At 35.4% G+C, this 12,500-nt stretch overlaps 1 protein-coding gene across 1 annotated transcript; it reads right to left on the reverse strand.

Moving 5' to 3' along the window:
* Positions 1-8,395: 8,395 nt before the first annotated feature.
* LOC132726161 (fucolectin-like) lies at positions 8,396-11,231 on the reverse strand. The gene is made up of 4 exons (XM_060711430.1): positions 11,000-11,231; positions 10,248-10,457; positions 9,787-9,999; positions 8,396-9,263 (listed from the first exon to the last, which is right to left on the reverse strand). The coding sequence occupies exons 1-4, from the start codon at positions 11,088-11,090 to the stop codon at positions 9,112-9,114; spliced, it is 666 nt and encodes a 221-aa protein (XP_060567413.1). The 5' UTR covers positions 11,091-11,231; the 3' UTR covers positions 8,396-9,111.
* Between the last annotated feature and the right edge of the window lie 1,269 nt (positions 11,232-12,500).

The raw sequence follows: 12,500 nt of genomic DNA on the forward strand, positions 1-12,500 counted from the left end.
GGAAAGGCGGCGTTCAATGAACGCAACCCCCATACGACCCAGCAACAGGAACCAGTGGCAAGGAGCCCAGGCGGACCCAAAACAAAAACGGGACAGGGCACAAGACAGAGCCATTTGAGACTGACTATTTCATTTTAGAACTGGTAATCCATCCCAACACTTGTGTCCCTTGTTGTTTTCTCGTCTACGGTAAGTATCTTCCCCTTTGACCCTAGTTTTTTTTTATTTATCCCCTTCCTATCCCGGATCTCCTGTCCTCTTCCCCTGTGCCCTTTGACTTTATGGGCTTATTTTTCAATCATTTATTTGTTTTCTTTTAGTTCCTTATCAGTAACTAATTATTTATGATTTTAGTGGTTAGCCTGCCCATGCCCTTGTGCCCTGTCCTGTTTTTGTTTTGGGGTATTCCTGGGCTCCTTGCCACTGGCTCTTGTTGCTGGGGCGGGTGGGCGTTGCGTTCATTGAACGCCGCCTTTTCTTGTTGATCTTGTTTATCATATTTTATCCCCCTCTGACTTATATTTTAGCCCCCTTTTCCAGAATTATCTACCTGTTTCCGAAACTGAAAACCAAAATAGAGAAATATAGAATCCACAAGGAAAGCCCAACACGGCAAAATTGAAAATGTTGCAGGCCTGGTTTGATTGAGCCTGTTCATAATCGCTACTAGAAAGTTTTTGGAAAAGCGGCGTTCAATGAACGCAACCCCCATATATGACCCAGCAACAAGAACCAATGGCAAGGAGCCCAGGCGGGCCCCAAACAAAAACAGGACTAGGCAAAGACAGAGCACGGACAGGTTAATCATTAAATGATAAATAATTTGTAACTGATTAGGAATTCAAAGAAAATAATAATAGGCCCACAAAGGGGAAGGGGACAGGAGACGGCGGGAAGGGGGGGGGGGGGGTAATCAAAGAAATAAAAACTAGAGGCAATTGGAAGATACTTACCGTAGACGAGAAAACAACAAGGGAGACAAGCAAAAGTGTCACCAAAACAGTATGAAACAACATAGACATACATCTGAGGAACACAGTGGGGCGCCGCCTTGGAACGGTCAGCAGCATAATAATAACTGCTGGGGAGTTTAAACAGGTTAATGGTGCGAAAAGGGTGGAATTTTGAATTTAGAAACATACGCAGATGTGTTCATACGAAGCTTCGTGGCAGACGCTTTGGAGGCAATGAAGGAGTCATGGAGGTTTGATTAATGCTTCCGAGGGATCACTTTGTTTCCAGAATTTTGAGAAGTGTATTGATCTAAAGGGCGATATATTGAAAAGTAATTCTATTAGTTGGGTTCTCTTACTACCGGAAGTACATCGGGCAAATAGCTTTTTGATCAATCCTCGTTTTAGTGAGCCGACTCGCAGTTTTCCATGATGGCCGGTACCAAGTTCTGAAGGTGGTGAGGTGGTGTTGCCATGCAACTTCATTATATTTCACCAAGATATTGAGAGTAATTTAAACAAGAAGGCCATGATGGCCCTGAAGTCGCTCACCTGTATATAGCGCCCCACCCCGCCCCCGAGCAGGGCCAATTTTAACCAAAGGGCTTTTATTTGAACAAACTTGGTAGACACCCATAAGAAGATGCTTCATGCTAAACATCTAAGCTCTAGCTCATTTGGTTTCTTAAAAGAAGATTTTTAAAGTTTTTACAATACACATATAGTTAATAAATGACACCCCTGGGGCGGGGCCAGTTTTGACCACAGGGCTTTTATTTGAACAAACTTTGTAGACACTTACTAGAAGATGTTTCATGCTTAATATCTAAACTCTAGCTATTTGGGTTTTTCAAAGAAGATTTTTAAGTCTTTGCTATACACATATAAGGAAAATCAATGACCCCCCAAAGCGGGGCCAATTTTGACCCCGGGGCTTTTATTTGAACAAACTTGGTAGACACTCATTAGAAGATGTTTCATGCTAAATATCTTAGCTCTAGCTCTTTGGGTTCTTTAAAAGAAGATTTTTTAAGTTTTTACTATATGCATATAGGGAAAATCAATGACCCCCTGGGGCGGGGCCAATTTTGACCCCAGGGCTTTTATTTGAACAAACTTGGTAGACACTCACTAGAAGATGTTCCATGCCAAATATCTGAGCTCTAGATCTTGCGGTTATTTCAAAGAAAATGTTTAAAGTTTTTGCTACACACATATAAGGAAAATCAATGACCCCCCGGGGCGGGGCAAATTTTGACCCCAGGGCTTTTATTTGAACATACTTGGTAGACACCCATTAGAACATGTTTCATGCTAAATATCTTAGCTCTAGCTCTTTGAGTTGTTTAAAAGAAAATATTTTAAGTTTTTACTATATGCATATAGGGAAAATCAATGACCCCCTGGGGCGGGGCCAATTTTGACCCCAGGGCTTTTCATACTGTTTTGGGGACACTTTTGCTTGTGTCCCTTGTTGTTTTCTCGTCTACGGTAAGTATATTCCCCATTCCCTCTAGTTTTTATTTCTTTGATTAACCCCCACCCCCCCCCCTTCCCCCGGTCTCCTGTCCCCTTCCCCTTTGTGGGCCTATTATTCTTTTCTTTGAATTCCTAATCAGTTACAAATTGTTTATCATTTAATGATTAACCTGTCCGTGCTCTGTCTTTGCCCTGTCCTGTTTTTATTTGGGGTCCGCCTGGGCTCCTTGCCTTTGGTTCTTGTTGCTGGGTCATGTGGGGGTTGCGTTCATTGAACGCCGCCTTTCCTTGTTGATCTTGTTTATCATATTTTTTTATTTGAACAAACTTGGTAGACACTCACTAGAAGATGTTTCATACCAATATCTAAGCTCTAGCTCTTACGGTTTTTTAAAAGAAGATATTTAAAGTTTTTTCTTTCGGTTACCATGGCAACCAGAGTTCTGCATGGAATTAAATTCTTTGAACAATTTTTAAAGGTGACCACCAAAGGAACATTCCTGTGAAGTTTGGATGAAATTGGCTTGGTGGTTTATGAGGAGATGTCGTTTAATGTAAAAGTTTACGGACGGACGCCGGACGAAAAGCGATCACAAAAGCTCACCCTGTCACTTTGTGACAGATGAGCTAAAAAGAACTGTCTGGAATATTAGATAAAATCCCAGACGGCCCTGTCATGACATTGAACAAAGAATAAACATTTGTAAATTTTCAACTCTTTTAAAAACCCCTAAAGAAAGCCCAACGCGGCAAAATTGGAAATGTTGCAGGCTCGGTTTGATTGAGCTTGTTCATGGACGGTACTGTCAAGTGCAAATTTCCGTCCACGCCCCCTAGCACCGGCTTAAGCAGATGAACTGGTAAAATTTAGAAATTTGAAACATCCGCAGATGTGTTCATATGGCGGTTATCATGGAACCTTCAATAAGACACGTTGAGCAATTCCATGAAAAGCGGCATATGGTCCCCAAATAAAACAAGAGCCGGGTGATGCTCCCCGAATAGGTTTTGGACACAGGAAAGTACACCTCTTGTAGTTTCAGAGTTATGTCCCTGGAAAAAGTTCAAAGTGCAATAATTCCAAAATTAGGAAAGGCAGAGTTGATGCCAACACTATAAAGTGTTGAGAATTGAGTACCGCTCAAGCCGGTGCTAGGGGGCGTGAGGGATGTTGCACTTATTCATTATCCCTCATGTACAGACTCAATCAAACCGAGTCTGCAATTCTTATGTTATTTTGTTGTGATTAATGCTTCCGAGGGATCACTTTGTTTCCAGAATTTTTTACTGTTCTTTCCACTGCACTTCTAATCACTGTTATCTATCAACTTACAAAGTTTCTTGTTGATATCTCTTATGGTTTTCGAGTTATGTTCCGGACAAATTCAAAAAGTAAAAATAAACAAATGGCAATAACTCCAGAATAAGGCAAAGCAGAGTTCTCGTGCACTGCACATCTACCCATTGAGATACATCCACCTACAAAGTTTCATGTTGATATCTCTTATAGTTTTACAGCTATGTCCAGTACAAGATTTTTCTAAAACGGGAGATAATTAAAAAATGAGGCTTAACAGAGTAATGGTTTTTTTTGCAATGCACTTTTACTGAATGAGATCTATCTACCTACAATGTTTCATCTTGATATCTGTTATAATTTTAGAGTTATGTTCCGGACAAACTTCAGTGTTAAAATTAACAAAGGGCAATAACTCCAAAATTAGAACAAAAAGAGTTATTGTTCTTATGCACTGCACATCTACCCATTGATATCTATTCACCTACAAATTTTCATGTTGATATCTCTCAAATTTTTTGAGTTATGCCCCGGACAAGATTTTTCTATAAGGGGAGATAATTCAAAAATGAGGCTTAATAGAGTAATGGTTTTTTTGCAATGCACTTTTACTCAATGAGATCTATCTACCTACAATGTTTCATCTTGATATCTCATATAGTTTTAGAGTTATGTTCCGGACAAAGTTCAAAGTGTTAAAATTAACAAAGGGCAATAACTCCAAAATTAGGACAAAAAGAGTTATTGGTCTTATGCACTGCACATCTTCCCATTGAGAACTATTCACCTACAAAGTTTCATGTTGATATATCTCTTATAGTTTTAGAGATGAACAGGCTCAATCAAACCGAGCCTGCAACATTTTCAATTTTGCCGTGTTGGGCTTTCTTTAGGGATTCTCTATTTATCTATTTTAGAGTTATGCCCCGGACAAGATTTTTTTATAAGGGGAGATAATTCAAAAACCGGGCAAATTAGAGTTATGATTCTTTGACACTGCACTCCCCCTCAATGCCCTCTACCACTGTATGAAGTTTAAACAAATTATCTCCAAGGGTTTTCAAGTTATGCTCCGGACAAGAAAACAGACGGACAAGGCGCCGACTATATGCTCCCCCGAAATTTTTCGAGGAGCATAAAAATACGTGTGCCCTAAACGAAAAAACAATGGGCGGAACTAAATAAAATGGAATTTTGAAAGGGGATCTGAGGTTATGAAGCCTGCATATCACAGATATAACGTCAAAAGACAAATTTAAAAAGCAGGCCTCATATCCTAAGGATGATTCAACAGTATTCAAGTGAGAAATACTGGAACCACCCAACAAGAAAGATGCAGAATAGATCTAAAATACCACACGCACAACAATAATGTCGTGCTGAACGATCTTTAAGGATCGGAAATATAACATCCCTGATTGAATGTACGGGGCGACTTTTTACAGCCTCCACACAGCACAAACAACACTGATAAAATATGATAAACAGGATCATCAAGGAAAGGCGGCGTTCAATGAACACAGCCCCCACCCGACCCAGTAACAAGGGTCAGTGGCAAGGAGCCCAGGAGGACCCCAAACAAAAACAGGGAAGGGCATAAGGCAGAATGCCAGAGGGCGTGAGGGATGTTGCACATTTTCATTATCCCTCATGTACAGACTCAATCAAACCGAGTCTGCGGTTCTCTTGTAATTTTGTTGTGATTAATGCTTCCGAGGGATCACTTTGTTTCCAGATTTTTGTAATTTTAATTTAATTTTAAATGTACTTTCCAAAAGTTACTCAATGGTTATATTTCAGAACCATCTTTTGTTTATATATAGTTATAGTTATCTTTATAGTTAATTAGTATATTGTATGGAATATGAAAAACAAGATCAACAAGGAAAGGCGGCGTTCAATGAACGCAAGTCAGAGTACCTCTTTGTTTACATTTCACTTCCTTTATCACAAATGATATTACATTCACATGTGATGAGTATGTCACATATTTTAAATCCATATCACAACTTAATTCAAAATCGTTTATGCATTTTCGATAAAACAAAATCCGGTCACATGACAGTTCACACTCCTCACGCCTAAATGTGTAGGGAAGCTAACTGCCAACTGCATAGGAGTTTGATGACAGGTACTTATAAGAATACGCAATCCCTAGTTAATTAAATTACACCCATGTTGTTATCTTTGATGCTATTGTTATAACAGTTTATTGTGACATAGAAATTAGGACAATTTGTTTGCAATCAGAAAATTTTACATTGTTTTAAGATATACTATGCTGAAATTTGATATCAGAAAATATTGATAATTGCTACACAATCTCTTTGTAAATATGAAATAAACATGTTTTGACTTCACACAAATATAGAGTGAAAAGAAAGCCCAACGCGGCAAAATTGAAAATGTTGCAGGCTCGGTTTGATTGAGCCTGATCATGGACGGAACTGTCAAGTGCAAACTACCGTCCACGCCCTCCACCCTAGCACCGGCTTAAGCAGAATTCAACATTTAACATGAACTGGTAAAATTTAGAATTTTGAAACATCCGCAGATGAGAAACTTGAGAAAAAAAACTGTGTTTTTATCCCCCGCCGAAAAGGCGGCGGGGGTATTGAAATAGTCTCCTACGTCCGACCTTCCGTCCGACATTTTTGTCCGGAGCATATCTCAAAAAGTATTTGAGGTATCAACTTTAAACTTCATAGGTGGATAGACCTCACTGAGGAGGAATGCAATGCACTAAAATGATAACTCGACTCTGCACATTTTTTTAGTTATTGCCCTTTGTTATTTTTCAAATTAATTTTTGTCCAGAGCATAACTCAAAAAGCCTTTGAGATATCAACATGAAACTTCACAGATGCATAGATCTCACTCAGGAGGTGTGCAGTGCACAAAAAGTGATAACTCTACCTTTCATGATTTTTGAGTTATTGCCCTTTGTTATTTTTCATACTTAATTTTTCACCTGAGTGGAGCATTACTCAAAAGTGTTTGAGATGTCAATATGAAATAGATAAATACAAAATCCCTAAAGAAAGCCCAACACGGCGAAATTGAAAATGTTGCAGGTGGATAGATCGTATTGAGGAGAAATGCTGTCCGCAAGAATGATAACTCTTCCCTTTATAATTTTATTGAGGAGGAATGCTGTGCGCAAGAATGATAACTCTTTCCTATATAATTTTTGAGTTATTGCTCTTTGTTCTTTTTCATACTATTTTGTCCGGAGCTTATCTCAATAAGTATTTGAGGTATCAACTTGAAACTTCATAGGTGGATAGATTTTACTGAGGAGGGGTGCAGCACACTACAATGATAACCTACCCTGCATTATTTTTCAGTTACACATGTATTGCCCTTTGTTATTTTCAGCCATCAGTATTCACATAGGTTTCAATTATGTAATCACTTCAGCCATCAGTTTTCATTACCAAAAGACCTACTAAAATTGAATTATTCTGCTCTACTTCATATACATTCTTCCATGGAGCAAACACATTCTGCGGGGGATGGCCATGTGGACATGGCTCTTGTTGAATTTAATTTCATTTAAAGAATAATCGACATCTGTTACACTTGTGCACATTTTAAATGTCTCAACCGTTTTCCCAGATTCAGGGTCGTCAATTCTCCTTAAAAAAGGGGACTCGGAATTTAATTTCAAATGTATGGTCTTTATATTAGTTTTTGAAAAAATAGAGTTGGCTTTCAGAACTCTATAATTTCATACAAAATGAGTTGATGCCTATAGATTGTTGCGTTACTATAATTCTTTTGGTAGCAATAATTTGTAGTTTGAAATATATCCAGTGTCAAAGTTTTAGCCTTTATTAATCCTGTTTCTTTTTACTTTAGCGAATGTAGTTTGAGGGATGTCACTAAACTATAATGTGAACTTCATATTAGATAGTTTTGAGTAAAGCACTTGTATTGCCAAACGAATAACTTTTAAAAACAATTCTTATAAAAGTATGTACAAAAGCCAAACAAAGAACATTTTTTCGTGGTAAACTGTAACTAAATAACGTATCAGCAAAGCATCAAATCATAAGTTATTTGTTATTTAAAAAATAATATCGGACTTAATTTGGTTAATCAGCTATTTAACACCGGTATGGAGTTTGAATCGTAGTCAGTAGGCATACCTCTGCTGTAGTTTGATTTTCTAGAGAACATATATATGCTGATAGCTTTTGCCTTTTATCGACCGAAATTACGCTTGACCTTATTTCCAGACCATCAAATAATTTGTTATCTCTTTTATATCATTTTAGTTTGAATTTCGTCCTTATTACTCTGTTCACGTTTTTGCATTATTAATAGTATTTTCGACAAGATCTATTTTTCGTCAGACTGCTTTCTTAAAAGCTTGAGTATGAAAATTAATTGCTAGCAAAATTTATTTCATACTGCATTTTATTGTATTGTAAGTATTTATTTCTAAGTATTGGTTTACTTCACAGTAAATTAGTTTCCGTGTCTTTAATTACATTTTTGATTGTTCAATATCTTTTAGCCATCTTCCAATAATGAGATATTAGTTACTAAGTTTTCAGAAGGTTCTATTTCGCTGTATTAAGTCTTTCATTTATAATATAAACAATAAAATAACTAAAATGTTTACTTTTCGAAATAAATTTACAATAATCTTTAGCAGAAAAAAAAGTATTGTGACACAGACAGAATGGTTGTTATATTTTACAATTTAAGAAACCCCAGTCTATATGCTTTTCTTTCTTTTTTCGTTGTTGGTACTGTTGTGTTGCTTACCTCCTCTATTTGTCAAACTTTTTCAAAGAAATTTACAATTTATAAAAATCACAATACTATATTCCTTCCATTTAAACTCAGTGCTATGTATCTTCTGAAAAAGGAGTTTTCTCCTGCAATCCTTCACATCAAGCACGAATTGTTATACTCGTGATGACAGCAGTCGTTTATTTCCACTCATTACATGACAAAATGTGGCAAACATTAATACAAATACACAATGAGGCATACCCACTGGTAGAATAATAATAAAAAAATAATAAAAACAGTCCGAGAATACATATAATACAGATCTTAATAAGTACATCAATTATATGAAATGTGTTTCTTATTAATGCGGGTTATCTCTATTTTGATATTTATAAACAAAAAAAATTGTTGTTTCTTTTTATCATAACATTGCATTAAAAAATAAAGCATATCATTAAAAAAGTTGTTAATACAATGGAATGACTACCCATGGGATGCAGGTTGGGTTATCTTTATATTTTCGTAAATGTTCAAGAAAAGTAACACATCTGAAGTCAAAATCCGTGTTACTCGAGTTAACAACCAATGTTCTCATTGTGCACGTAAATATGAAGATTGATTCTTTAACAATTTTCATTAGTTGTAGACACACATATTTTCATCGTGTTGAAAACTAGCTTTGTCGCATCCATTTGTTTTATAACATAAGTAAGCACACTGTATTGGTGTCAAACCCTGTACTCTTGTTTGAGCTCCATTCCCCAACGCGATTGGCACGAAAGAAAAATCTGAAAAACAAACTTTTGTTAATGAAAAACGCATTATTTATATCGATATTTGATAAAATGTTAGATTTTGCAACATAACTACTCATGAGAAACATGCAAAACTTAGATAGTTAAAACCGGTATATTTCTTTACACATTTTTCTCACTTAATCATATTTTGTAAAGAAACGCACATTTTAAAGCGTGAAAATATGTTCAACACTTGATGATTTGTTTAAAAGCACATAACATTTGAAAAATAATTATTTTATTTTAGTTTGATTATGAAGAATAAAGTCAAAGAGTTTAAGAAAAAAGCAAGTTAAGTTTCTCTTTTGTGATATATAACACAACATAGGTGGTAGACAAACTAACAGAATAGTGTTGATTAAAGACTAATTTTTCTCAGCGTTTCTCACGCTTCCAAATTGCGAGACACGGTTTTGATTTGTCATCTGCACACTGAGCTTGTGTGTAAAAAACTACCTTCTTCATTTTTCTTAAGTTTGAAATGTGATTAATTATTGCAAGTTATGTCTCTTACATTGTGAATTTTCATATCCAAACACTTGGACCTCGCATAAGGTTAACTTGTCTGTCACAGAAGGACTCCTAGTAATGCGTACCCAGCGCCCAAACACGGTGTGTTCTAATTCAAACGTATACACAAGTCCCATAACTCCCTCATGGAAACCGTACTTTTTGTATGTCTGTGTCTTTGAACCGATGTATAGCTCAACATGTCTTAACCGCTCAACTGTAATGAATTTCATCAACATTTAGCATTCAATTAATATATAATAGCTTAACGAGTCTTAATTTTTTTCTGTCATACAAAACAGTTTCAACTTCAAATTAAGGATGCAACCTTTATGGCGTTCATACAGCATAGTAAGTGTTTCAGTTCCAAGTACATTTAGAAAACGTTATTAAACTAATGTTTGCCTTTTCTTAAGAATGAACAATTATTTTTGAGACATAATGTGTCTATAAAACAAATCTTACGGCAACAATCGTCACGATTATATATAGTCACGTGATCAATAAAAAAATCTTTGCCCAAATCAACCTCCCAGAATGCATTCACGGTAGCGGCTGTATGCGTGCATGATCCATTCTTAAAACTCTTTGAGATACCACCATCGACAGCCAACTGGGCAGTTGTGCCGAAAGCTGTATCTGTCTGGTACGCTGGCTTGTTGAGTGCGATATTATCTGAATAGAAATATTATACATCTATATCAAGATAATATATATGAACATACTTTGGCGCAAAACATACGATATCACGTTTTGTAATTTTCCTTTCTATAAGACAGAACATTCAAATGTAAATACTAGTATATTCTTATAGAATTAAATATTTGTAAATGAAAAATTAAAATATGCTTTTTAATTTTAGAGCTATTTTTTAAGGAAATGTGTAAAAACATTACACAAGCCGTGAACATACGACAATTACCATTTACATAAATCATGTTTCTTCAGATTCGAAAAATTAAACTTATAAATAAATCGTTTTAAAATTGTAATCATACATCAAAAGCGTCGAGAAATAATATTTACAAGGAGAATAAGGGGAAATAATTTACTAATATTCGTATCAATATCATATATCACATACTTGTATATAATAAACGGAGAATTATGCACATATATACCCTCATAAAACGCATATCATAAAATTAAATAAAGATATTTTCACACTTTGTCAAAATGTCATTTTGAGCACTTATCAAATAAATGTTTACTCTTACCTAGAACGTGTTGGCTCGTTACTGTTACGTAGCAAAATAAGATAAAAATTATCATCTTGTTTCGAGAAATCATCGTTTCTATATGAAACATTATCCAGTAATGAAAACTACTTTTAAAAAAAGCGGATTAATATCCGTGAAGATCATGCACTGACTGACAAAAAACTGACGCGTGCAATAACTTCTATTACACTGACACATGCAATATTTTCTATTACACTGAATTCATAAATATAAAGTGCATACTTATCTTTACATGCTTCATTTATTAGATATTAAAGGCCCATAACGCCCTAGAAACGCTTTGATTCTTCTAAATAGTTTTTTATCTATATTTTTATACATTTTGACTCTGACCGAATACCGACTATTTTTTCTTTTGTTGCCTTTTTAGTACAATTGTAGTGATTTTGTATGGAAGTCAAAATACTGCTACTAATAGTTTGATATGCTAAAGCAGTCGCCACCTTAGAGCAATACCAGGTTAACTCCATATGTAATTTGTTATTGCACTAAGGTGACGACGCGTTTCATGAGTGCTCTTGATAAAGCAGTTTATAGTATGTTTCTTAACTAAAATGTGGTTATAATGTATACCGAAATGTAATGGAATGTTTCAGATGGTGCAATAAATTAGATTTACATTTGGATATTGATAAAGACGGTACTATTGTTTATCTTGAGTACAAAATACTTCAATAAATTTCAACGGACTTAAAATTTTACAACATTTTACCGATATTGCCAATGACAGAATGATCACTATATTGTTATGCTATTGTAATGAACTTCTTTGATTACTTTATCTTAATGGACTTTGTATGGATTATATGGACCATGTCCAGCAGAAACAAGAAACGGACGATATCCAAATCGTCGCCTAATTCAGTGACTGGTTCACTAGCTAAACACCAACTAAACAACTGACCAATACTGGTACTTTCTCACCACTGCCATACAATTCTCAAACCATGAGCGCCAATCAATCGCCCGGACAGCTGGTTTAAATAGTACGTTTACAAAGGATTCAGGTTATCCCTATACACCTACATATACAGACTGAAACACAAATATGAATGCCTCACCTACATGTTGTATAGAGTCATGTATGAGAATGTGAATGCTTATGTCAAAGTAAATTTCTATCTGATTATATGGGTGTAAAGCAAGGAGAGCCATTATCCCTCGACTTATCGAATAAATTAAGATACATTTTCCTGTTGACAAATAAACTTTATTTCTATTTCTATCTGCCAAAATATAACAATTCTTGGCCAAGTATACAATGTACAGAAATTTAAAAGAAAATTGTTTAAATATAAAAATAAATATTCAATAAACAAACTTGCCAAAATATATTTAATTATCTGGCTAATTACAAACGTTGAAATATACGTTTAAACGATGAAGTATAGAAACATTGAATTGTTTAATACCCTATGATATTGATTATATAAAATACACTTGTAAATATTTATTTGGCCAGTCTGTACACTATGTA

This window comes from Ruditapes philippinarum, unplaced genomic scaffold (assembly GCF_026571515.1).
Source record: "Ruditapes philippinarum isolate M1 unplaced genomic scaffold, ASM2657151v2 ctg2116_1_1_1_1, whole genome shotgun sequence".
NCBI classification, from domain to species: domain Eukaryota; kingdom Metazoa; phylum Mollusca; class Bivalvia; order Venerida; family Veneridae; genus Ruditapes; species Ruditapes philippinarum.